A 27,363-nucleotide genomic window follows, 5' to 3' on the forward strand; every position below is an offset into this window, starting at 1 on the left:
GGTACAGTATGGTTTTGTAACAAAATGAGATTGTGAAATGCAACCAACCTCGATTTTAAAACTCAATGAGAAGCTACGGTAGCTGCCACAAGACAAACATGTCATTGTCGTTGACCCAATTATAGCACTTTAACATGGAAAAAGTCAGATATGTCCCATTAAAAGACCACAAAACATCCATGATGAATACAGACTAATCACATATTTATGATTTTAATCATCTATCTGCAGGGACAGCAGCCAGGTGAGGACCAGGTGGACAGACCCGCAGCAGCCGGAGCATCAGCAGGGGGTGCCGCAGCTTCCCCAAGCCCAGGAAAACAGCCTTCAACAGGAGAACGCAAATCCAAAAAGGAAGCAAAGGACAAAGACAAATGCATCTTGTTGTAACGGCAGCGGACTGCATGGAGTGCAACACGGGCAGCAGTTAAATTACAGTGGCTCTGCGATTCATCTCCCAGCGCGAGGTGAAGAGAGAACGAGTAATCGAAAGAAAGCCTAACGGACTTGCCATTCTCAAGCCACTTGTGCCTGACTTTAACCCTCAGTGATCTGAATACACACGAGAGCAGACGGGGGTGTCACTACAAAGACTATCACTACACGTTTTGTAGAGCTGGCCAAATGTTCTCAGCAGAAAACCACTGCAGTGCACTATATATTTGTGTGGGCTCACTAGGGAGGGGGGATAAGGTAATGTATACATAGCACTAGGCAAAAAAGTCCCCAACCCGCAAAGCGAGAAAACGGCACCACTTTTTTCATTATACAAAGCATTTCTTTATTTGTGAATATCCGTTATTGCTGTTGTTTATAAGCTATTTTATACCAATTTGCATATGTAGATTAGGTGTATTGGTCTGTTTCATTTGTCTGGGAACTTTTAAAGAAACTTCATTGAAATGAAAAGGTAGCTAACCGGTTGCGTGACGCATTATGTCTCAGGACATGGTGATGTAGTTCTTTACCTGGCAATATTATGATGCCAAATTTCTTAGACATTGTGCAAACTAGAAAGTTTGTGCCGTTGATGTGAATATTAGCAAATAATTTACACTACTTAATATATTGTATAAATACATGGCCAATAATTTACTTCACAGCCAAAAGTCCACTTTATACTTGCCTTGTAGCTGATATGATACAGAAGTTACTATGATACTAAAGTTACTGCCCCAAAAATGTATTGTTTTACTTAAGCTATTAAGTGATTTTTTTTTTTTTTGTCTGTCACTGTACTTCAGCTAGTGGTCAACCATTGTGTTTTGAAATGGAGGAGCTGAGCACGTTGGACGATTGCTGTTATTCATAACACGTCAGTAGATTTTGGAACCTGACAACAAGTGGAAGGCGCTATTGGTCAATACTGATAATCAGAAACATTGGCTGATTATTTAGCAGCATGATTGGTCTGTTACCCCAAGCTGTCATTTTTACGTACATTGTACATATTCATATACTCTTTATGGATTTAAAGTAGAACGAGGAAAGGATAACTTAAGGCCTTGTTTTATAACGCGGCCGCTCGAGAGACAAGGTCTTTTCTATTGAAACATTCCACCTATATGCCTTGAACTGAGCATATTATGCTGAGCCTCAGACTCAGAGAAACTCTAATGTTGGGCTACAACTCCTGCATGTTAAAGAGCCGAGAAACGTGACGGTGTAGGTCTTGAATAGACGGTATGGGAGCACTAGTACATGCTAGCGCTATTCCTTTGACGTTCGGTCCCTCAGTGGCCATTACTCTCTCTGTATATAAAAAGCCTTACAATATTTCCAGTGTTTTTACAGACGATTAAAACGAAAACAAGAATAAGACAATCTGTAGACTTTACCATTGACGGAAAACCTCACACGGCCTTCATGGAAGGAACATATCCACGAGTGTCTTGCAAACAGTTTGACATGTATCAGCTGCCTTGGTAATGGATATAGATTAAGACCAATGTAATATACAGGGTTCGATTTTAAAATTACCGTTTCATTCATCATTGAAACCCTGGAAATCAGGCTTTTTAAAAACATATGGCTGTTTTTGAAGTTATTCAAGGACTCACTGGTTGCTGTAGTACTGAAATGCTGCTTTTTTAAGGTGAATTAGCTGGCATTGCCAGCGTTGAGGAAGATACAGAGTTCTTTATTTGTCATGTTATTGTCAAAATAGCATTCGCACTTATCGTACACTACAACCACCACAGACGCGTTCATAAACGTAAGCTGTCACCTCTGCTAATGGTGTCATATGGTAGGAAGCACAAGCTTGTCACTACAGTTGGGAGAGTGATGCGTCAAAATGTTTGTACTAGGAGATGGTTGACTGAAATTATACAATATGTATAACTGTTCCGAATCAAAGGTTTTTTTTTCTTAATGTAAACAGTTTAGTTTTGATTAAATTATGATCTATTGAATTGGTGAAAGAGGGAGTGGAGTAAAGAGTCACTTGTTTAACTGTTTTACCTGCAGCTCAGCTTGAAGATGGACATTCCAAGGTGCTTCTGATCAGTGGCATTGGCATGTCTGGAATAGGAGCGGCTAAAGACATTACGAATGCAAACTTTTCCAGCACGCATAGTTTTATGTGTTTACTGTGCATTAGCTTGTGTCATTTGCATTGATCGCCAATAACTTTCTTCTGTTTTAATGTGCTTCAGCTTAAACCCTTTTAGGGCTTCATAACAATTAATCACAACTAATCGTTTGCAAAATTTATTTATTTTATTTTGAGAAGAAACATTTATATAGTAAGTATTCATATTTGTATATAATATAAATTATAAACTTAAAATGTTAACTATTTCTTATATATATGCACAGTGAGGAAAATAAGTATTTGAACACCCTGCTATGTTGCAAGTTCTCCCACTTAGAAATCATGGAGGGGTCTGAAATTGTCATTGTAGGTGCATGTCCACTGTGAGAGACGTAATCTAAAAAAATCCAGAAATCACAATGTATGATTGAACTATTTATATGATACAGCTGCAAAAAAATATTTGAACACCTGAGAAAATCAATGTTAATATTTGGTACAGTAGCCTTTGTTTGCAATTACAGAGGTCAAATATTTCCTGTAGTTTTTCACCAGGTTTGCACCCACTCCTCCACACAGATCTTCTCTAGATCAGTCAGGTTTTTGGCCTGTCACTGAGAAACACGGAGTTTGATTGGGTTTAGGTCTGGAGACTGGCTAGGCCACGGCAGAACCTTGATATGTTTCTTACAGAGCCACTCCTTGGTTATCCTGGCTTTGGGTCATTGTCGTGTTGGAAGACGCAGCATCAACCCATCTTTAATGCTCTAACTGAGGGAAGGAGGTTGTTCACCAAAATCTTGCAATACATGGCCCCGGTCATTCACTCCTTATTATCGCCCTGTCCCATGTGCAGAAAAACACCCTCAAAGCATGATGCTACCACCCCCTACTTCACAGTAGGGATGTTGTTCTTGGGATGGTACTCATCATTCTTCTTCCTCCAAACATGTTTAGTGGAATTATGACAAAAAAGTTCTATTTTGGTCTCATCTGACCACATGACTTTCTGGCAAATTTTAGATGGGCCTGGACATGTGCTTGGTTTAAGCAGGGTAACCTTCCGTGCCATGCATGATTTCAAACCATGACGTCTTAGTGTATTACCAACAGTAACCTTGGAAACAGTGGTCCCAGCTCTTTTCAGGTCATTGACCAGCTCCTCCCGTGTAGTTCTGGGCTGATTTCTCACCTTTCTTAGGCTCATTGAGACCTTGCGTGAAGCCCCAGTCCGAGGGAGATTGACAGTCATGTTTAGCTTCTTCCATTTTCTAATGATTGCTCCAACAGTGGACCTTTTTTCACCAAGCTGCTTGCCAATTTCCCCATAGCCCTTTCCAGCCTTGTGGAGGTGTACAATTTATGCAGACTTAAAGGCAGACTAACAGGTCTTTGAGGGTCAGAATTCTAGCTGATAGACAGGTGTTCAATACTTATTTGCAGCTGTATCATACAAATAAATAGTAAAACATACATTGTGATTTCTGGATTTTTGTTAGATTATGTCTCTCACAGTGGACATGCACCTACGATGACAATTTCAGACCCCTCCATGATTTCTAAGTGGGAGAACTTGCTAAATAGCAGGGAGTTAAAATACTTATGTTCCTCACTGTACACACACACACAATGTAAACAAAACTTTTATTCTACAAGCGATTAGTTGGGATTATTTACTATGCAGCCTTAAACCCTTTGCTTCTAAAATCAAGAGAGAATCTTGTGTGGAAGGTGATGAGAATATACATGTAGTGGAATAAATGAACCTTAACCACTAAAACATCACATTTATAAAGTATCCTAAATGTTTTGAGTTGTTTTGCACTGTTACACTGAATGCACTCAATGGGGAAAAATACCTCTTTTTGTACAAAATTAGAATCAGAGTTTGCTTCTGGTTACAGATAAAGAGGCGATTTATATGACACCCAGTATTTACTACATTCTGCAATAACGCTTATACCAGACAAACTGTAAATTGACAATGCTACTATTTGCCCTGCTTTCAGAAGGAAAATACAATTTCTCATTTTTTCATATCTTTAGGTGACGAGAGAATTACAGCAGCAGATGAATCTGGGGGCTGATACATTTAGATAACTCCCAAAGGCAGGGCATTACCAACAAACTAACGGCTGAGGAGGGTAATTATATTACTGAATCTCACAAATGAGTTCTTTTACCATTCTAAAATGTCACACGTGGATGTAGTCTGGAAAGGTTTTTATGGTACATTTGTCTTAAACTGCTGTTTAACAGATCAGTCTATCGTGGAAAACAGTTGTGATATGCATGTTAAACAGCAATTCTTAGTGATCGAATAAAGAAGTCCCACTCCAGTTTCTATTTTATATTCTTTATACGTGCATTTACACAGAACATTTTAACTTAGCAAAAAATCTTACAAAATGCAGGATATTATAAGAGTCAACCATATGTTTAAGGTTCAGTAATGGCCAAAATATGTATGTAGTCCAACCGTGTCAAAGACTAGATGAACATGTGTCTGTAACAAATGCCTTAGACGAGGGACAATGCGTCTGAATAAAGGAAATTTGGTTGTAGAATTTGTGGGTTTGTGTTTTTTCTCATTTACAGCTTTATATACAGAAGCACACTATACGGACACAATCATAATCCACATAATTTAATATCAATATCATCGAAAACAATCACATATTGAAATGTTTGTGGAATTAGTGATGTGTCCAGTGGCACACGCAGTGCTAAAAGCAGAAGAGAGTGAATGAAACATCTGCGCAGGTTGCACCTACAACTATTTTAGGATAACACGTATGTGCACAAAGGTTGTTTACAGGTCACCAAAGAACAGTTCAGGAAACAAAAACCTACATGTAGGCTAGCAAAACTCTTTACAAAGAAAAACAAATCATCAACCAAACTGATTCTTTATAATAATAATCATCTCAAGACCAGTTAAAAACAAAGTTCAAAATAAAATTAAAAAAATTGCTGGAAATAGTTAGATGCTAGAATCTCCCTTTAAAGGGCTTAAAGCCTCCACTGCCACCAGCCATGGGAACATTAGTGATCTGTACAATTCTGTTGATTCCAGTGGAGGAATGGCTGCGGGAAGACAGACGAGCATTAATCAGTAACGAATGAATGAATGAATGATGCAGAATCATTGTAATAATTGTCAACAAGTTCTTAGTTATATTAGGACATTCAAGTAGTTTTTACAAATAAACCTTGGTGTGCATGATGAGACAAAACAATGGCACTGATATATCAACACAAGGCGTTTTTTAAATTATGGCAAACATGCATTTTAGTCTGGGACAAGGATAAGCCATATCTCATTATTATCTCATTAGGGTTTAAATACAGATACACAAAGCGCAACAGAGTGTAACAGAAAACTGGTGGCTCAAGACAGATATTAAAAGCGTCACAGTTTCTTAAAGGGGCCATGACATGAAAATCTGACTTTTTCCATGTTTAAGTGCTATGATTGGGTCCCTAGTGATGCTATCAACCTAGAAAATTTGAAAAAGATCAACCCAGTAACTTAGTTTTGGTAAACCATTCTCTACAAGCACATGAAAAAATAGGTAGTTGAAATTTGGCTCTCCTTATGATGTCATAAGGAGCTCTTATTATAATAATCCAACCCCTTAATCCAACCACAGCACTGCCATTTAGTGCAGAGAGAAAATTATTCACAGAACAATTGAGTTTCAATTTCAACAAACCACCATCATTGTGATCAGTGTTTGCACTTGATCTGCACATGTGCATTTTAGAGGACACACCCAAAACGGCACATTTTTGCACAAACCTACAAAGTGGCAATTTTAACATGCTATAATAAATTATTTATATGGTATTTTGAGCTAAAACTTCACACATGTGCTCTGGGGACACCAAAAATGTATTTGACATCTTAAAAAAGTCCTGTGACATGGCCCCTTTAAAAGCAGTACTTATTTACGAGGGGGCAAAACAGTACTGACGTGTCTAAGGGCACGCCTAAATTACCCCAACCAGATAGCACCCGAGCGAGTTTGACCCCCAAAGCCTGGTTTATTTGACTAGTTTGATCGCTCTGTACCGTACCCAGAGGAGTCTTGGCGGAGTTTACCGAAAGTTACGTGTGGACCACGGACGCCGCTTGTTTATGTTGTTACTGCTGAAACCGTTTTTACTCTTATTCTGGTGTAATAATCAAGGACTTTGCTGCTGTAATATGGCTGCAGGAGGCACAATATCATCACACAGTGCCTGAAAAAGTGGAGTGTCCCTTTAACATTACAATGGGTTCCAGTGTAAAGAGAGTGCTTCCCGTTTTCTTCAAAACAGGATTGCATCCTAATCACAAAAGTGGACCCAAGCTCAGATCAGTCAAATTACGGTGTACGTGCACGCTTTTGGGGAAGTAGGGAGGGGGGACAATCGCGCATGGGCATGGTTTGGTTGGGTATAATATTAGGGTGCACTCACACTATCCAAACCAAACCATGCTCGGGTGCGTTTGACCCCCAAAGCCTGGTTTGTTTGACTAGTGTGATTGCTCTGTACGGCGCCCGGGTGCGGATTGGTTAATCGCGCCACGTCCGGGTTGCGATGTGGGCCGGAGTGCGGTTCACTTGGGCTCAGGCGTCAGTTGCGCGACCACTCACCTTCATCTGCCTCCGTAAAAACCTTTTGATGCGAGCTGCGTGGTTACGTGAATGTCCGAGCTGCACACGTGACAGATCAACTAAGCAATATGATGGCATGTGAGAGGGCTGTCAGTAATCGCACACCAAACGACTCACAAAAAAAATAAAAAACAGACTTATTACGGTTGGTTCCAGTGTTAAGAGAGAGCTTTAATTCCTGCTTTTTTCAAAACAATCGCATCTTAATGACGAAAGCGCGCCCGGACTCTGATCGATAAAAAGTACATTGTGAGTGTGTGCACCTAGGGGAGTAGGGAGGGGTGACAATCGCGCTGGGGCTTGGTTTGGTTTGGATAATGTGAGTGCACCCTTAGTGTGCCCTTATAAACAAAACATCAAAAAAGAGGTACAGATGCAAGAATGCATCCTGTGATGTACAGACCCTTACAAGCTTAACACCGCTAATGATTAAAGATAAAAATCATTTAAATGTGCATTCTAGATCCAAAACACACCTGGAGTGTGGCGCCATCATCCCTGGCCGACTCTCTCCCATTCTCCGGTTATCTGGGAATCCTGCACCCTGTGGTCCTGCTGCTCCATGCCAGTCTTTCCTGGGACCTGAATCACGTCCGTGCCTTTCCACCACCACCTGCCTGCCACTGCCAAAGTGCTGCTGTGGTCAAAAAAAAAAGGGCAGAGATTATACACTGAACCATTTTCATATAAATATTACACTGAGACCCAAAGAATGCAGAAATGCTAAGAGTAGGTAAGAGGAAAGTTTGTTTACCTGTTCTCCTATAGAAACAGGTCTGCCTCCATCTCGGCTGTTGAAACTGGTCCTACCACGGTTGGCTGTAGAAGCTCCCCGCATAGCAGGGCCGGGCACATCTCTACCTGGACGATCTGGGCGCATTCGTGCTGGTCCCCTGCAGGAAACATCACCAAATCACAGGTTACAATGAATAGCGAGGTGTAGAACACAGGTGTGTGCAATTGCTTTATCACTACGGTAAACTGGGCAATTTAGACAATTCAGAAGTTCAATGTAAATTTCACTAATTTATTAAAATTGTGTCATTTATTTGCGAAGCAAGATGCTGTGTGTGTTTTATGCAATCAGAGACAATAAAGCAAAAGAAAAACGTAGTCACGACACAGCATCAGTCAGTAGTGGTTTCATCAGTTTTTTAATTTAAATCATAAAACAGTCTCTACCTGACATCTTGTTTTGAGTTCATTCCCCCATCAGGTTTCCAGTTAGCATGGCCGGCATCTCTGGGGGATCGGGTGTGAGCGATGGGTGGAGGTGGCGCTCTGCCTCCTGCCGTTCGATCAGGCATGGTCGCCTGCCTGCGTTCATCACGGTCACGAATTTCTCGCCGATCACTGTCCCTGAGCTCTGCGCGGGGAGGTGGTGGCTCCGGTCTCCTCACAGTTTCAAAGTTTTTAGGAAAACGCTCAAACCCAGATCCTTCCCGACGCGGAGCGGGTCGATTCTTTTTTGAATCAGGTTCATTGTCAAAACGATTCCGTCTGCAGAAAAACAGATGTATGATTTACAAATTTGGTATTTTTGCTGATTTGAAAATTTCTAAATTTCATTCAATCCAAAGACAAAAGAAAACCTTAAGGCAGCCAGCGAATGCCATATTCTATATGTTCAGACATGCCTACCTATCAAAGTTGTTAGACTGCACAGATGATCCCGGAGGGTACCGATTGCGGTCTCTGGGGTTGAAGTCGTTGAAGCGGTTTTGTTGTCGACTGTTATAGTCGGAACCCTGACCGATCCTTCCGTCAGGCTCGGTATGCATCTTTTTACCACCATTCCAGTAAGGGTCCTCCCTCCTGTACACAGCAAGAAAACTTTTGATTAGTGTTCTTAGGCCTTATACCACAAGGACACCGCCAGCAATATAAATCGCCTTAAAATGTCTTAAAACCAAGCCACACACCTCTGGTCAACATCACGCCCCCTTTTTAAGTGGTTTCTTTTCTCCTGTTCAAAACGCAGCTGCTCCTGCTGCCGTCTAAGCTCTTCACGTTCTCGAGCCAAGCGCTCTGCTTCCTTGCGTCGCTCCTGCATGGACACAAACACATTTTCAGCAAGTCTTGTTACAAACAAGAGACTTAGAAACAGATATGTAGTGTGGCTATACCTGCTCAATGCGGATCCTCTCCCGTTCCAATCTCTCTCTCTCCATGCGTTCACGCTCAAGTTTCTGTCTTTCCACTTCCAGCCTCTGCCGCTCTCTCATCAGATTTTCCCTCTCCTCCCGCTCACGCATAATACGGATCCGCTCCCTTTCCCGACGCTCCCTCTCTGCAATCTCTCGCCGTCTGAACATCACACCAAAACAAGATTTGCAAAATGCAGCAGTTTTTTTTTTAAATATACAAACTACCTCTATGAAGAAACCCAAGAGAATTTCTGGCAAGTAAATATAAGCTCGTATACACCCACCTGCGCAGCTCCACAGCCCTGCGAGCTCGTTCCATCCGCAGTCGCTGCTCCTTTATCTTCTCAAACGGAAGGATGTCACTGTTGCCACCTTTGTTTGGCATGGGCCTCCCCTTCCTTATCATCTCCATCTGCAAATGTGTTACATAAAAGATCAAACTAAACATAAAAGTAGCATATTGTGTTTGTTTAGTGTAGATTATTAAAGTCAAGCGTTCACTGTGTGCATCTCATTATCAAGTTAACCAACCTCCTCAGGTGGTATCAACCATCTGGGCCGTCTGTTCATTGTATTGAATGGACCAGGCTGCAAAACAGGAGAGAATCAGAAAACTTGGCCGTATAAAAAATCTTCATAATAAAAGAGCACATATTGTGGATGTCTGGGGTACCTTTTCAAACCTCCCTCCCCTCCTGAAAGGAGGTCGAGATTTATTGAAAGGTTGCTCTCTTTTAGCTTGTTCGACTACCAACTTGCCCGGACTCCTTCCTGTTGATGAGAAAGAGTGAATGCGGACATATTCAGTTGACAAGCGTTTATAGCTTCTAAAACTTTAAGCAGGAAACAACATACGTCCATGCTTCTTTTCATCTTTCTTTGATGTATCTGCCCCTGAACTGGAAGATGGTGCATCAGATTTGTTGCTCTTGGAATCGGGCTTTTTGGCATCTTTGCTGTCTTTCTCAGAGGGTTTATCAGATTTTTTCTCCTCCTTCTTAGATGAAACTTGAGCCCTTAAAATACAAATGAATGTGAAAATGTGCATCTCTGAATACTCACAATATTCATAACAATGGAAGGGATTTAAATTGGAGAAGATCTTACTTGCTAGAGGTTTTTGATCCAGTCGGAGTGCGCTTTTCTCCAGACGTTTTACTGGAACTCGTTTTGTCTTCCCCCTCTTTCTTCGAAAAGTCCTTTTTGAAAGGGTCAGTTTTCACCTTTTCACAAAAGTACACATTATTAATAATGTTCTTGGGCTAAAATATCTAAATCCCTTAATTTCTAATGGACTGTAATGTATTGTTACTCAGATGACATAGTGGTAAAGCTCTTACCCTGTCAACAGATATCTGTTGTCCGTGGAGCTCTGTTCGGTCCAAGTGAGAGATGCATCTTGTCACTTCCGCACTGGATGACATAGTGACTAAACCGTAACATTTGGCTCCTGGGCTACGAGCGTTGGTGACCACTTTGGCACTAAAAACCTATTTCAGAAGAAAATATTTTGAAAATAAGTCACAGCGATGATAAGGACATTACAATCCATAAATCAACAATATTAAAAATGACAAGCTGGTAAATTTCACATGATGAGTCTTTACCTTTCCATATTTGCCAAAGAGGTTCTTTAGGTCAGCTGCTTTGGTGTTGGAGGACAGGCCACTCACCCACAGATTACGTGAAGAGCTGGTACTGCTACTGCCACCTGAACAAGCATAACAAGCTAAAGAAACTCCACTACTAATACATCACTTCATCTGATTCCAATTAAGTGACAACTAAAGCAAAGGGAGTCAATGAACTCAAAATTATTATCCTACTAATTTTTCATCATATAGACATTCTGTTGTACAGAATCTGTTATTACACGGCTCGTTCGAATGCTTGATTTAGATTAGCCAGTTGTGACATTTGTAGGTTTGATATTCCCAGATAAAAAGGCTCAAAACTAGGGATGTAACGGTATTATAAATTTCGTGGTATTGCGGTATAACATTTTGCCGGTACAACCGTGGTCACGTGATTCGGTAAAACATTAGGTCTTCCGAGCAACACGTGTAGTTTTTTCTGGCCAAGTGCAGCGAGTGGAGGGACGCGGGAACTACAATTCCCATAATCCCATGCGTGCCACTCTGATGCCTCTCTACAAGTGAAGCGACAATGGCGGAAGCAAAAGAAACGCGGATTTTAAATCTGATGTGTGGAAAAAGTTCGCGTTCGCTGTGACAAGAAACGAGAAAGGACAAAATGTGATGGACATACAAAAAACGAATGTGAGTAAATCCATGAATGAGGAGAGCGTGTGTGCAGTTTCTCAATTAGAAAGCAGCCGCCTTAGGTCGCTGCAGGCTGCATCTGTCATTACGCGCCTGGTGTATTCAAGTTAACTGAGTATTACATTCGCAAGTCATAAGCGTGTTACAACAATATACGATTAAATAAGAATAATTGTCAACTTGAAAAATGCTAATATTCTGAAATAAGACGGTCTTCATGATGCATGCAGCCTACAAATGCGACCTATGGAGGCTGCAGACTTCTGCTGATCTCAGCTCTAGGTCCAGCTACAATAAGTAAGCTGCTATTTTCATTTTTACTGGGTTGTTTTTGTAACACAAGGTATCTCAGATGCTGCAAAATCATTTAGACAAGTACAGTTTAATATTATACTAATTCATTAACATGTATGACATTATATTTATAAATGATTAAACAAAATAGTATGTTTTTGACATTTGAACGTCTTGTCTTATCGTAAAACGGAAGGTATGCATTCTTAAAATTTAGCAAATAAAATATTATAAATAAATACTTAATGTTCCTTTACTTACTTATGAGGTAAATAGCAATGTGCAAAAGTGGGATAACATGAGTAAGCGGAGAACAAACTAGCTACTTTACATTTTTATACAGGGCCGAGCAATCTATGCTTTTGGTCTTTTTCTCTTACTGTCAGAAGATGATCTCCTTTGAATGTGTTAATAGTTTTGGTTAAGATACTGAACAAAGAGTGTTTTGGAGGCATAAAAATAAATTTCTTCATCTTCTATTTTTTTCAATTTCTGAGTTGGGTTTAAGTCACCAAATCCAACCTTATATTATCTTAATCACTGTCTTGTTTTAAAATAATGTTGTTTTAGGTAACATGTCAGCAACTTCTAGCAACTGAGAGCTGGGATTGGAAAAATTTAGTTGGGGGTTAGTTGTCACACAGTGTTACAATTAAGCCTCCAGTATACAATGAAAACAATGTAAATACTATTAATCAAAATGATAACTGTTAATACAATATCAGGGGAAATAACTCACAATTATAATTTTTTTGTCTTAATTGTGCAGCCCTTTAAAAAAACTATTTATATGCATTGATGATTAATACAAGGATGGTTAGATGATCATGAATTTAGTCACACAGAATTTTATATAATTCTTTTTTAAACTAAATTTTTCTGTTTGTTACAATGAACCCCACCTATGGGGTAACGTTTGCACTCCTGTCACTCAGTGTAATTGTACGATAACAATGGGTCCCACAAACAAACTTTAAGTGTTCATTTGTAGCAGAGATGTGTAAAAAAATTATTAATCTTAATATTTTTTGAATTATAAAGCCAAAGTTAAAAAGCGTTAAGTTGTGCCCCGCTATCTCCTACTATACACTATCCCTTACTTGATAAACTTGAGTTTAAATTACTTGTTATCCTAAAATGCATCAGGGCTTTATATCAGATACTGAAATATTATTAAAGCAACTGTTGTGAAATAAAGTCATACCTTTATCATCCTTTGTCGTTTTTCCATCTCTGTCTTTTGAAGAGCTAAAAATGTAAACATTATGGGAGCAACAAAAAAAGAGAAATACTTTAATGAGTATCAGGACATTAAAAAAAACGGTGGACACCGAGGTAAACGTCTAAACCAGGAACAAGGTTACACACATTTCTGATGCATTACAGAAAAGGAAAAAGGAAACAAAAATCCCCATAGGCAAGGCTTGCACTTGGACAAAACTCCAAATAGGCTTCTTTTTCTTGCTTTTCCACAGGAGCAAGGTGGGCCAGGTTTTCTGCCAAATTATTCCCTTGACCAATGACATCCTCAGGAGTGTGTTCAACTTCAGAGTGAATCACTTCATTGGACTGACAAACCCCTCTGACGTCACTGGAACTATTGCTTTTTTTAAACCATAAGTAAGCAAGTGCTGGAAATGTGTGCGTTACAGATGGGTTTTCAGCTCCTCGTTTAACGCCACCAATTACCAAACTTCAAAAATGGCAAACCAAACCAAAAGACAACCAAAGGCAGGGATTAGGTACAATGAACAACTTGTTATGAAAAAATTCTTGCGGCTACCCACAATGCTGCGTTCTTAGTGAGCTGGAACTTGGTAGTAGTATCTTAAAGAACTGACATAGAAAGACAAACCTCTTTGCTTGACCTGTTGGCCCAGTTGAAGAGGGGCCTTTCTTCCCAGAATCCTTTTCTTTGTCTCCCGTTTCTCCTTTCTTCGAGGCCTCTCTGTTGTCCTTCTTGGTGGCGTCAGACTTCAGCCCGTCATCTCGCTTACCATCTTTGTGGCCATCGTTGGCTTCAGCCAGCGAGTCGGTCTCCTGCCCCATCTCAGCAGAGGCCTCGGCTTCTTCGCAGCCCTTGTCTGCCTCCGAATCTGGAAGTTTCACATGTTTACCTGTTTCCAGGAGGTCGTCGCCATCCACATCTAGTGTGATGGCGTCTTCGGCCTGGATGGTGACGGATATATCGTCATCATCAACTTCTTTCACAGGCTCAGGAGCAGGTTCGCTTTCCATGGCCTCCATCGCAGGGACTTCGAGCTCTGCCTCAATCTCTGCATCAGGCTCGATTTGTGGCTCGGGTTCAGGTTCAGGCTCAGGTTCTTGTTCGGGCTCTGGTTCGGGTTCAGCCTCTGGTTCAGGCTCAGGCTCGGGCTCTGGTTCCACCTCTGCCTCAACCTCAAGATCAGGCTCCACCCCTGCCTCAGCCTCAGGCTCTGCAAGGCCATCTTCACAGGAGAGGGTTTTAGAATTTTCACGAGTAGCATCATCAGTATCGGTTACATCTGAGGGATTTAACAAGCATAAAACATGGCAAAACACAATGTTTAACATTCACATCTCTGTGCTATGTGACCTAAAAAAGTAGAATAGAGAGCAAGTTTAATGTTAGTGGTCATCTTGGGTGAGGAAACCACAGGTATACATAAAAAACACATTCCTTAGAGAAAAACGAAGAGCTTGAACAATCTTCTGTGTGATCATAGCCATAGTCATCTCCTCTGATGAACACCAACTTCAATGGCACTACATCTTGCTTGGTCCAAGTTTTGAAGCTTCCAACGTATTCGGACAAGACGGACATACACTGTTCATCTTTAGGCACACGCATTCTGTCCAAGTGAAAGGCATATCTGTGCCGTAAAATAAGTCCTCACACCAGATGTCACACTTAAGACGGGTTGGTCTTCTTTTAAACGGGCACTTTGACAGTCCATCTCATATTACAGCTGATGTAGGACAACCGAAAGCAGAGTGCCAAATCTTCTTCGATCCACTGAAGAAACATCTTTGTTCACAGCACCCTGCCCTTGTAACCTTGCTAAAATGGGTGTCCACCAAGCGGTGTCCAATCTTGAATGAGTTCAGCAGCGATGAACCCTCTTGGGCATCGTTGCAGTCAGAAAGTGTCAAGAATATGGTGAGTAATAGTCACATGTATCAGGTTTTAAACAGTCAAAGGCACGCTTTCTGTCGCCCTCTCCATTTTGGAGCAGTCCGCTGTCAACAGAAAGAAAGACTTGCTGAAGCTTTAGATCCTGACTTGTGGCGTTCTGAACTAGAGAAGATATTGTGGGTGGTTGCATCCTCTGCTGATGAAATGATGTAGCGAGGAAATGAGTCCTTGAACAAATTTGATGATGAGATTAGCACATCTTGATCCCAGTTGTTAAAGTGAAATGCTATCGTTCTTTCGATGCAGCTTGTGCCGATGTGACGTTTTAAATGTCTGTCATTTGTTGCAAGACTTGCATTTGATGTGCAAGATCTGAAAGTGTTCAGATTTAAACAAAATGGAAAAAAGAAAAGTCGTCCAACCTTCTGATCAAAGAACCTGCAAAACCTGTAAAACAAATGTTACACCTCCACCCAAAAAAGTGACCAGACATACCTTTCTCTGATTCCTCTTCCTCAGTCTCCTGAAAATAAAAGAAATAGATGAATCTTTGAAAAACACACGTTTCCAACCGCTGACATTAACACTAATGTTATTTAAAATACAGAATTACAATTCCTGTCTGTGTTCCCCTCTCTTTGGAAAAATAGGGGTGGATCACAAAGTGCAAAAACAGGCACTTAATGCTTTAGTTTGGCATTGCTCAAATATCATCAGAAGAGTTATTTTGCCAGAGGCTCAAGTACTCCTCAAAAAATAAGATATGCAGTCACAGGTGCATTTTAAAGAATCTGAAACATGCAGATAATCATGGTTTTAGCATAATCATAAACACACATTAACAATAATCAATTTCTATTTAATTTAAACAAAACACTTCAACGTATATTGCTGGATTGTAACCCTATGTAAATGCACTGAAACAATTAATGCCATATAAGCCCTTTTAACACACAGATTACGGAAAATATGCCAAAAATGGGTTCATTCACAATGCCAATGATTTTCTGAAATCTATAAAGATCCCGTAGAGGCACGTGACACAATGTATTTGTTATCATGGATTTTTTCGCAGCAACTTAGGTTTGCTTACTATGCGATTTCTTCACATCATAACTTTGCTATAAACCAGAGAAATATGTTTGCAGCACCTTAGAGAAGGCTTCCTCCTCCATGGTGGCATCAGCATCTAGGTCTGTCTTCTTTCCTGAAGATGTTTAATAAAGTTATTTGGTCAAACTTTAATAAAACACAGAAACGTTTTAAACAGCCTGATCATTTCATACTGAACTCTGAGGTTCACCTTTAGATTTAGTGGATTTTCTTGTGGGCGTATCAGCAATCTCAATGTAGTCTGGATCTCCACCTTCATCTTCTATAGCCTGCCCACGACAGAACAACCATTTTAAAACACTTTAAGGAATTATGGGAGTTGTAGGTCAATGCAAATTCAGAACAGACTGTAAATTGTTTTGCAGGACTGATGGTGTGAATTACCAACATTTGTGGATTTGGCATGCACTAAGCCGAGTTAGGCCAGGCGTATGATTTATGCAAACCAGTGTTACGTTAATTTATGCCTTTGGCCAGCTAACAAGCTCAAGAGTTTGAATTACTTCTAACGTTAAATTCCACATTAAAACCCATGTCTTCTACAAACCTAACGTAAATTACTGCATGAATTGCTTGTTTATGAAAATGGTTAATAGGTCTACAATTGCAAATTTTTATCTGAACGCGTGCAAGTTAACGTTAGCTGTACTCGCTAACAATTAGCTAATGTAATTTGGCCAGCTCAACAAATTACCAACGTTAAATGGGTTTGTAAATTACCACACTGTATTTTTTCTTGCCAATCTTGTAGTCATTGTGTCCAAAAAAAATTATATATATTATTTGTGTTTTTTTACTAAACCATTTGAAAGAGCCAAGGTGTAAGTTAGAAGCGGCTATGCTAAACGAAACTAGCGACGAAGCTAGCTCGCGAGCTCTCACGGTTAAACAAGTGTTTGCATGTTTTAAATTAAACATACCTGTTTCAGTCTTGCCACAAGCGTATTTTTCACCCCGGTAACATCCAAATTTCGTCGTTTGAGTTCTGATTTTAGGTCTACAACGCGCAAATCTGTAATCTTCTTAGTCTCCGCTGAAATGGCTCCCGACGCCATTTTAACTGTGTACAACTCTTTGTGCGCGAGCACGACTGCGTCACTCGTACACACGCGCACTTCAGCGAATTTAACCGTATCGCGATTTTGTGCTGCAGCCTTTATCCGCCTTTTTATATTAATGGTAACAATTAAATATCTAAGGGCACATCGAACAAATATTTCATTACAGTTATTTTTACATATTTTTGTTGGAGGAAAATTTAGTATATTAAGTAGTTACTAACGTTACACTTTATTTTCTGTAGGCCTACTCCTATTCCTCCTAAACCAAAAATACTGGTGCCGAATACATGTTTTGAACATGTAATATTTAAATTAGCATATTTGCATTATAAACGAGTGATTACAAGTACAATTATATATTAAAGAAATTTGTTACAAGCATATTTATTTGAAAAAGAAGTAGGCTACAATTTTCCTTAAGAAATTATTTCTCCTTTCTCATATCGTTTTGCCTTGTGTTGGTGGTTTCTGTAGTTCAAAATCATTCTTTTGATTTCAATAAAGAACACATTCATTAGAACTATGTGTGGTAGTGTAAAATGAGTCAAAACAGGGATGCTTTACATATTAACTTATTCAAATTGAAATGAGTGACCATTTCAGACCTGCCTTTGACCTGTTTTTACAGTCTATGGTTCACACACAGGCCTCTGTTCAGGCTTATTCAGAGTTGTTTATAATCAAGGTTATACAACTAAAATTAACTAAAATATAGTTACTTTTGGGTGCATTAATTTACATTGAATGTCAATTCTGTGTTTTAGCAAAAAAAAGGTATGTGTCAAAAAACACGATTAGGAGTTATCACATTGGCTAAATTGTTCTCTGTTTTTCCCCAAACAAAGATGAAACCTTACAGTAATCTCACAAAATCATGTATTTCATGATAAGTAGCCTATGCAATCATGTCAGTGCAATTAAGACAAGTCCAATGGATTCATAGACTCAGAAATCATGGGGCTAGACACCAAGATTACTTAGCTAGGTCAAATAATGAAGAAGTTAGAATATTATAAGGGCATCCTGCACATCTTGGATGCCATCATTAAAATGACACCTTTCTAGTAGTCAAACTTTGGTAAATTTTTAGTATGTTAAAAAGGACACCTAATACTACAAGAAACAACTTGTTTTTATAAGTTATGTCAACTTAAACTTAACTAAAAAATAGTATGTTAAATTGACTTGCAAAACCAAGTTGTTTAACTTCAGGCTGCATTTTCTTCTGTGTTTTTTTTTCAGATGCAGCCGCCTATTAGACATAAAATTGTACTGGGGCACAGACCTTCATTAATTTTTCGATCACTTTTTTCTTGAAAACTTAATGTGTGCAAGAAGTGTGCAACACAACGCACTATACAATTTAGCTTGCTTAATCCACTATTCCTACACTGCAACTAGAAAGCCAAGTTAAGGTATGTATTTAAAAGTACGTATGTAAAAGTATTAAGGTATTATCTTATATACTTAACATGAACTTTATTAAGGCAGAAATGGCATGAACTGTCTGGAAATAATAAGAATTTTTTTTCTACAATTGCATTCTGCATTACATAATAGTAACAATTAATAACAACATGTGTTTTACAAGAATTTATTGATAAAAGAGAATTTTCCAGACAAGACTAAACAAAGTTCATTTTTGAGCATTAAACTGTACATTATACCACATCTCAGCCATACTGCCACTGTATATAGTGTCCTAAAGTATAGAGCTAGTGAACTAAATAGTAATCACATATCTTAAAATACAGAACAGTACAGATGTGTTAATTTTCAGCAACAATAACTCTAGACTTTGAGTCTATAGAACTCTAGAAGAGTTTTTCTGACACTTTTACCCCTGTGTCATTCCACGAAATCGGTGCCTAAACTGACATAGACGTACTATGACATAAGAAAAATCTGTGATTTAAAAACACATTTTACTGTATATTATTTTACACCAAAGTAAAGCTAATTAAATATTATTTTATTATTTATTCTGATAAGGGAAAGGTTTTTTCAACAGGACTTTTAATGTGCAGAATGCAAAATAATACAAAACTCACATTTGCATGTGGTTCTTAGTATAGTCTTATTGTCAAGCAATGTTTTAGCACAAGTATACATCATTTTTTATGAAATATAAATCATTTTATCGGTGTCCCCGATTTCATGTCAACCCTGTTACCCTTACCAAAAAACCCTTTCTGAATAATAATACATTCCAGTGACATCACTTTCAGGAAGTTCTATCATCTCAACCATGATGGCAACAGTGATCTGGGGTGCTTAGCTCCACCCTAGGATGGAAGTGAGGAAAGATGAGGATGGAGGAGACGAAGCATTAAAGGGGACATTTCACAAGACTTTTTTAAGATGTCAAATAAATCTTCGGTGTCCCCAGAGTATGAAGTTCTATTTCAAAATACCATATAGATAATTTATTATAACATGTTAAAATTGCCACTTTGTAGGTGTGAGCAAAAATGTGCAGTTTTTGTGTGTGTCCTTAAAGTCAAATAAGCTGATCACTGCACTAAAATGCCGTGGTTGGATAGTGCAGATTGGGGCGGTATTATCCCCTTCTGACATCACAAGGGAAGCCAAATTTAACCTATTTTTTACATGCTTGCAGGGAATGCTTTACCAAAAACTACTGGGATACCAAGTTACTGGGATGTTCTTTTTCACATTTTCTAGGTTAAAAGAAGTACTGAGGACCCAATTGTTGTGTTTTCGGTTTTAATGCAATTGCGTTGCTTTTACAGCATGAATAGGGGTTACCATGTTGCACATAGATCCGTTTTTGGCACAACTATTAATGTAAATGAATACACTGGCAAATAAATTAAATTCGAGATTTACAGTGGGGCACAGCAAGGGGTCCAGTGACGCCCCCTGTTCTGTAGTATACTTTGTTTTTTATTGTAAGGTTAAATATATGATATAGTAAATTTAATGGTATGCTTAGGTATTCAACAGTATTTTCATGCGGAATAGAAACATTTTGGTTGTAAAATGATATTTAGAAATGTTCAACTCTATATTAGGTGACTTTAACTACTATGAGAACATGCACGCGGTAATTTACAATGTACCTGGGTCAATGACGTGAAGATAATTATTTTGTGTCTGTATGGTTCAATTAAATGTAAAAGGGTTAAAATTTCAAATTAATTTGCAGATTACTTGCATACATTCTCTTTTTTCAGGACCAAGTCTAAAATTTCTGGTTTGATTTTTATTTTGAAAGAATATTTAGTTGATAATTGCAAAAATGTCAATTGGTGCAACTAGTATTTTTTTATGAAAATATAAATATATTAATAAAAAAATGTGGAATAAAATATAATCATCTAGTTTAGTGTAATATGTTTTTTTTACATAATTTGTCAAAGATTATTTAGAAAAAACAGCTGTTTTCACCATATGTCAGGACAAATATTACAAAAACGCATTAAAATTGACATTAAGAAATAACTAATAAAATGATATTTTTATTTTTTTATGATTACGCTTACAAGCCATCAAGGTGGATAAAATATTTAATATTTCTCATTCTTTGGCGCAATGGCGGTTACACCATTTTCAGGTCCTGTATTAAAGGCCTTGAGTTAATTGTGTATATAGTTGGATGTTATTTCTGACGCTTCATAACAGGTCCATTCAGTCTTTCATAAAAATGGTGCATGTGTAATTTTTTATTGCACAAAATTTACATAAATACACTATGCACACTGAAATAAACCTGATGCATGCTTTTAAAACAAGTTTTTAAAAAAATATTTTAGAATGTCTCATCTTGCAAACAGTTTTTGTCACTGACCCAGCTACATTTATCATAGTGCGTTACACTGTTGACCGAACCCCTAACCCTGAACACCTCCCCTATCTCCACCCCTTAACCCAAACCCCATCCCTAAACCTAATATAGAGTTGGACAAAAATATAACTTTCAAGAAGGCACAAAAAAGGGCACACAAAAGAGTTACCTAACTTTAATTAATTATTTTAAAACTAATATAAATCCCATGGAATATCACCCTGGAACCATTAAGTCTATGAATGCATGGACACCTGCCATCAAGTACTGCATTCCAACACTCAATTCAAAATTATTACATTTTTTTCTCAAAATTCGGCAAACAGAGTGGAAATACACAGCCTCAGCGCACTCTCATTTCCACAGCACTCCTGTCATTTGTCTCTCATGTGCAAGTATATGCAAGTTAGCTAGTTGAGATTAATATTAGTGTTCGGACACAAAAAGAGAAAAAACAACAGTAGTTAAAAAATCTGAAAAGAAAATTTGCTGCACAGTCGCAGAACAAATGTGTTAATGACAATATCTGACAAAATAATTAGCTAACAAGAGTCAATTCTGAAAGAGAGATAAATGAACAAGGCTAGGAGACCCTGATGAAATAAATAATCTGTTTCCCAGTACTCCACATTTACGGTAGCTGTGTCTTTCATCCTCATAGAAAGTCATTGTAAAGTCCAAGACAAATTTCTGCGACTTTCTCCTTTATCTAATCAAAGTCCAACTTCATGACACTATTAAAACAACAAATAGAATACAGAAAGGTGACATTCATGTTTTCTTTCTTTTTTAAAATACATTAGGTGAAGTGTGTTACGTGACATCAGATTGAGGTGGTGAGAGGGGATTGATGGAACACAACCATGTGAACGTTTAAGAAGTGTGCAGTTGGTTCTCATCAGGACTGAAGTTCAATTCATTTCAATTCATTCTGGTAAAGATCTAATGAATTAAATTCTTTTATACAATTTCATGTTTCTTCTTTTTTTTTAAACTTCAAACGGAGCTAACTTCCTAAATTCGGTTAGTTCTGGTCATGAGCTGAAGTGAAATGGAATGGACTCCAGCCCATGTTCCCATATCAAGAGTGAAATTGTGTGAATGTGAACACTGATACAGCAGCTGATCATATTTCCTAATTAAGGAATGTCTTGATTTCACTTAAAAAATCTATTTCAGATCACATTATCTAAAACATAAAACTAATCAATATACTGATCAATAACTTGAGTCCTGCAATGTTTAAAAATGGAGGTTGACATTCTATTCCAGTAAAGCAGGGCATCAGGTCTGTAAAAATGCTTCTTTACTAGAGCAGCAATCCTCGCCTGCAAGTTCTCAGGGCCTTACAAGGCCCATTTCATTATATGTGCAAAGAAATGCATTGCAAGGAACCATGCAAAAATAAAATACAATGACACTTATGAAAACAAAAGCTACATAAACCCTTTATAAATACAATACGATTCAAAACCCTTAATGAGGATGTTGTTTCTAGCTGTACTGGTACTAAATGATAGCTGGCACGCTAGGCTCAATGCTTTTTTCTGGATCGCGTTTTTTCTTTTTTCCCCAATAGTTGCGCAGATAATATCATGCCGTCTTTGGTTGAATGCATTGCTGACGAAAACAAAAAGGAAAACAAATAAATGTCCAACAAAAGGGTCGCAAGAAAAATAGCATCAACTCTCTGAAGATAACTGAGCCTCGATGTCCACTCTGCAGATTGGGCACTTCTTGTTGGTGAGAAGCCACTGATCTACACAGAGTTGATGGAAGAGGTGCATACATGGAAGGCGCCTACAACAAAACAAAGTGAGGAAAAATACATTACATCATTTTTTTACAATTACTTTTAACAGCAGCTAGTTTAGATTGAAAAGCTCATTATATATGAATAACATAAGGAGTAATTCACATTTTTCTTCAACAGAGGGCAGCAAAGAATATAAGAGCTATATTTATATACATTTTCATAACACAATGCATAATGGATGAATCTGAAATCTAAATCCAGCCCTTTGAAGTCCCAGAAAAAATAAGCTTAATCAAAAATGTCAATAAAACGAATCAGTTTATTAATGAAAAACACACTAATGGAGCTTTTACATTACATAGTACCCTATGGTTTGGGTCAGGTCAGCTTTTCCATCTAGTTTAGTAACACTTCGGAGTGGAAGGAATTACAGGCGTGTTGTTATATTTGCGCTGCCTACTGCTGTGACATCATACAAGTGAGAGTGACATCATACAAGTGAGAGCGTTGTTGTACATTCCCATACATTTATTTATTTCTCAGTCCGCCACAAAATTAAAATTGGCCACCACAAATGTTTGCACACCGCGTTTATCACTACCTCTGTCTCACATGACAGTTTCTGTACAAACACCGGTGGCGTTAGTCGACACGCTCCGCTGAGCCTCATTTGTTGCATTTAAGCATATAAGAGAACGTGCGCATCGCAAATGTGCCGCCACAAACTGCAAGTATGGAAAAAAATTGGTATGGTGTTCCTGATTCTCAACTTGTGGATGTTTTTCTTTGCTAAAAGGGAGTTTGGGAACTTATAGCAGAGCACAGATGACAACATGTTTGCTCGAGACATGCAATATAGCACTAAGGTAAACTAATCTTTACATTATAGCGATGACCCTGGTAGTGACGACTCTCAGACCAATCAGTGATCTACAATGTTTTCGCGTCACGTTTTGGTATCAGCTCGGGTCGCTTGGAACACCGACTGAGGTGTAACTAAAAACAAAACTGCACCCAGTGAAAAAGCTCACAAAAGTAAGCTGACCCAAACCAAACCGTGGGGTACTATGCAATGGAAAAGCACCATAAAACTCTATCAGGGTTAAGTTTACCTGACATCCTCCCCTTCCTCCAGTATAGACAGACAGATGGTGCATTTCTCCTCTGTGTCCTCCTCTGCCCCCTCATCTTCTTCTTGCTTACCATGCAGCTTTCTCTGTGCATGAGAAAAAAAACATAACAGCCATTATGTGCAGAATCCCAGCACCTCAAATCACATAAACTTCAGTAAGCATTTGCTAACACACCCTTTGAGAATATATTTGGCCGTTTCTGTGATTTCTTTATTCCACAAAATATTAAATCACCAGTTGATTGTATGTTTACAACAGAGTATATTTTTAACAGGTGCTGCAGTTGATGTTGGTGATACATAAAAAATTACATACAGGCAGCTATGAATGACACACGCTCGAAATTGTTATAACACACATCAACAGGTGCAATATATTCATCATTTAAACAGCTTGTCAAGCAGCAACAAAACTTGATCTTCAGACAACCAAATCATATATTTTCATTATAGACAACCACATCATATATTTTCATTTTTTTCCATGTGGTCCTTAACCAGATTGGCCATTGTTGACTATGCCTGCCCCCATTAACAATAACAAAATATGTTAGCTAAAGACATGTTTTCCCAAACTTTTTTTTTTCTCACCGAGTTTGAGGTTGAGTGCATATTTTTCCCCACAGATGCCCATGCTTCAGGTGCTAACTGTTCCTCAGTGTCTCTCTCCACCACCTTCTGTATCAGGGCGGCAGGGTTTTAGATTACTGTCATTCAGATATTTAATGCATTCTGACATCTGCATGGAACCTTTTCCTACATATCAGTGACATTTTAAAAGTCTACACTGCAGCATTTGGCAATAAAGGACTGTGTGAGGATCTGTGATGTATCCAATGATAAAGTTTTTCAATTATGGAGCAAACAGGAAGCATTTCCTCCTGCATTATAAAAGTATTTTTGCCAGCTGTCTCTCCAGGGGTGACACACTCCTGACCACCTCATGCCAAACACTTATGCTTGTAAGTTGTGTGTGTTCTCACCTTTTTGTACTTGTGTGGGTAGGTGCACCTCTCTATGGTTCCCTGAGACGCCCCACGATTCACAGTTCCCAGTCGCTCTTCTATATGCAGTAGATCCTGGTAAAATGCAAAAAATGATGAGAATCGCCCATATTGCATCGTGTTGCATCTAACACAACATACACTCACCTAAAGGATTATTAGGAACAACATACTAATATTGAGTTTGACCCCCTTTCGCCTTACGAACTGCCCTAATTCTACGTGGCATTGATTCAACAAGGTGCTGAAAGCATTCTTTAGAGATGTTGGCCCATATTAATAGGATAGCATCTTGCAGTTGATGGAGATTTGTGGGATGCACATCCAGGGCACGAAGCTCCCGTTCCACCACATCCCGAAGATGCTCTATTGGGTTGAGATCTGGTCACTGTGGGGGCCATTTTAGTACAGTGAACTCATTGTCATGTTCAAGAAACCAATTTGAAATGATTTGGGCTTTGTGACATGGTGCATCATCCTGCTGGAAGAAGCCATCAGAGGATGGGTACATCGTGGTCATAAAACAATGCCCAATTGGCACTAAGGGGCCTAAAGTGTGCCAAGAAAACATCCCCCATACCATTACACCACCACCAGCCTGCACAGTGGTAACAAGGCATGATGGATCCATGTTCTCAGTCTGTTGACGCCAAATTCTGAATCTAATTGTCGAGAAATCGAGACTCATCAGACAAGGCAACATTTTTCCAGTCTTCATCCGTCCAGTTTTGGTGAGCTTGTGCAAATTGTAGCCTCTTTTTTCTATTTGTAGTGGAGATGAGTGGTATCCGGTGGGGTCTTCTGCTGTTGTAGCCCATCCGCTTCAAGGTTGTGCGTGTTGTGGCTTCACAAATGCTTTGCTGCATACCTCGGTTGTAACGAGTGGTTATTTCAGTCAAAGTTGCTCTTCTATCAGCTTGAATCAGTCGGCCCATTCTCCTCTGACCTCTAGCATCAACAAGGCATTTTCGCCCACAGGACTGCCGCATACTGGATGTTTTTCCCTTTTCACACCATTCTTTGTAAAGCCTAGAAATGGTTGTGCGTGAAAATCCCAGTAACTGAGCAGATTGTGAAATACTCAGACCGGCCCGTCTGGCACCAACAACCATGCCACTCTCAAAATTGCTTAAATCACCTTTCTTTCCCATTCTGACATTCAGTTTGGAGTTCAGGAAATTTGTCTTGATCAGGAGCACACCCCTAAATGTATTGAAGCAACTGCCATGTGATTGGTTGATTAGATAATTGCATTAATGAGAAATTGAACAGGTGTTCCTAATAATCCTTTAGGTGAGTGTACATATCCATACAGATATGAAAAATAATTTATGTTTCATGACCTTTTAAGGTATTTGTGTCATGAATTTAACAGTAAGCATGTAAAATTTTAGTAAGCACTGCGTGCAGATCTAACCTCGTAGGTGCGTCCAAAGGTCATTCTGGAAGAGATGTAACGAATGTGTGGATAGGTCACCTCTGACATCCCGGTGTGCTGAAGGAACAACAGTGAGAAACAAAATAAAACATATAGATTTAAAAAAGGATAAACTAAAAAGCTTCCCAAATTCAGGTCTGACTTAATCCATTAAAAATTATTCAAATGAGATTCAAATATAATTTTAGACTATCAACTATATCAAATTCAAATTTCACACTTGAAATGTCTAATGAGCTTCCATTACAACTGCCAATGCATAATTCATGCACCCATTCAAATCAACTCTGAAATAATAGATGTTGTGGATGGGACGGCTTGGGGCTGCCGCCATTAATCTGCGTCATACCTGAGAAAAAATCCTGATTTTTTATTTATGCTAATGTATGCTTATATTTCTGCTGAGAGGGAGGAGAGACTCACCACCAGTGGTAAGGAGAAATGGTGCAGTCTAGTTGGAGTGTGATAGTGGGGCAAATGGGGGTGCAAGTGTCCTGAAGGGTAGGGAGCCACAGTAACACCAGCCTCGATGCCCAGCTCCCTAAACAACAGAAAGAAAACCAGCATATTACATATTGGCATACATTATAATGCTACTCACATCGCTAGCACTAACATAATTCGTATGATACTATTCTAGCAGTAGCTATTAATAACAACTATTGAACAGACGTCATACCATGTGGTCCTCTGGTCAGCCTGCCAAGGGTGCGATGACATGGTTTGTGGGACGTGGATGTGATGCCCGTGACCGTAGTTAGGGTGCATTCTGTGGGGATGTGGTGGGGGCCTCTCGTGTGCTCGCCTTGGGGGGAAATAAAATCAGTTATGAAGAGAACCCGGTCAAATGTCTTAGGCTGAAGTGAAATAAAAAAGCTACTATTATTAAACAGATACTGACTTTAGGATCTGACTGACTGAGTTACATACAAAGTTGTAACCAAAAGTGTAACCTGTTATCACATCAGCTGAATTCTGAATAGATGCAGCACGTTTGCTTGACGTTCATT

The 27,363-nt window shown here is 39.0% G+C and overlaps 3 protein-coding genes across 7 annotated transcripts in view; 1 reads left to right on the top strand and 2 right to left on the bottom strand.

Annotated features, from left to right (window-relative positions):
• Positions 1-5,103, top strand: part of mindy2 (MINDY lysine 48 deubiquitinase 2) — a 20,262-nt gene extending 15,159 nt beyond the window's left edge. Inside the window, exon 9 of the mRNA XM_065267926.2 lies at positions 232-5,103. Coding sequence (XP_065123998.1) covers positions 232-390 — 159 coding nt within the window. The 3' untranslated portion in view covers positions 391-5,103. The remainder of the gene's footprint in view (positions 1-231) is intronic.
• Positions 4,877-17,240, bottom strand: sltm (SAFB-like, transcription modulator). The gene is made up of 20 exons (XM_065267925.2): positions 17,075-17,240; positions 16,345-16,423; positions 16,193-16,248; positions 15,537-15,564; positions 13,779-14,430; positions 13,128-13,171; positions 10,955-11,058; positions 10,688-10,837; positions 10,455-10,570; positions 10,203-10,363; positions 10,021-10,118; positions 9,879-9,935; positions 9,632-9,759; positions 9,327-9,507; positions 9,123-9,247; positions 8,842-9,015; positions 8,383-8,700; positions 7,955-8,093; positions 7,677-7,837; positions 4,877-5,623 (listed from the first exon to the last, which is right to left on the bottom strand). Exons 1-20 carry the CDS (start codon positions 17,207-17,209, stop codon positions 5,527-5,529), a joined length of 3,003 nt encoding a protein of 1,000 aa, XP_065123997.1. The 5' UTR covers positions 17,210-17,240; the 3' UTR covers positions 4,877-5,526.
• Positions 17,241-21,182: 3,942 nt separating this feature from the next.
• Positions 21,183-27,363, bottom strand: part of rnf111 (ring finger protein 111) — a 46,499-nt gene continuing 40,318 nt past the window's right edge. For 3 of the 5 annotated variants that reach the window (XM_065267872.2, XM_065267870.2, XM_065267869.2), the window contains exons 9-15: positions 27,033-27,158; positions 26,777-26,894; positions 26,333-26,410; positions 24,895-24,990; positions 24,503-24,589; positions 23,892-23,995; positions 21,183-22,823 (exon numbers count right to left, since the gene is read on the bottom strand). In XM_065267872.2, the coding sequence (XP_065123944.1) occupies positions 22,706-22,823; positions 23,892-23,995; positions 24,503-24,589; positions 24,895-24,990; positions 26,333-26,410; positions 26,777-26,894; positions 27,033-27,158 (727 nt within the window). In that variant the 3' untranslated portion in view covers positions 21,183-22,705. The remainder of the gene's footprint in view (positions 22,824-23,891; positions 23,996-24,502; positions 24,590-24,894; positions 24,991-26,332; positions 26,411-26,776; positions 26,895-27,032; positions 27,159-27,363) is intronic. The other 2 variants (XM_065267873.2, XM_065267871.2) reach the window with 1 other exon arrangement.

This window comes from Paramisgurnus dabryanus, chromosome 2 (genome assembly GCF_030506205.2).
Source record: "Paramisgurnus dabryanus chromosome 2, PD_genome_1.1, whole genome shotgun sequence".
NCBI classification, from domain to species: Eukaryota; Metazoa; Chordata; class Actinopteri; order Cypriniformes; family Cobitidae; genus Paramisgurnus; species Paramisgurnus dabryanus.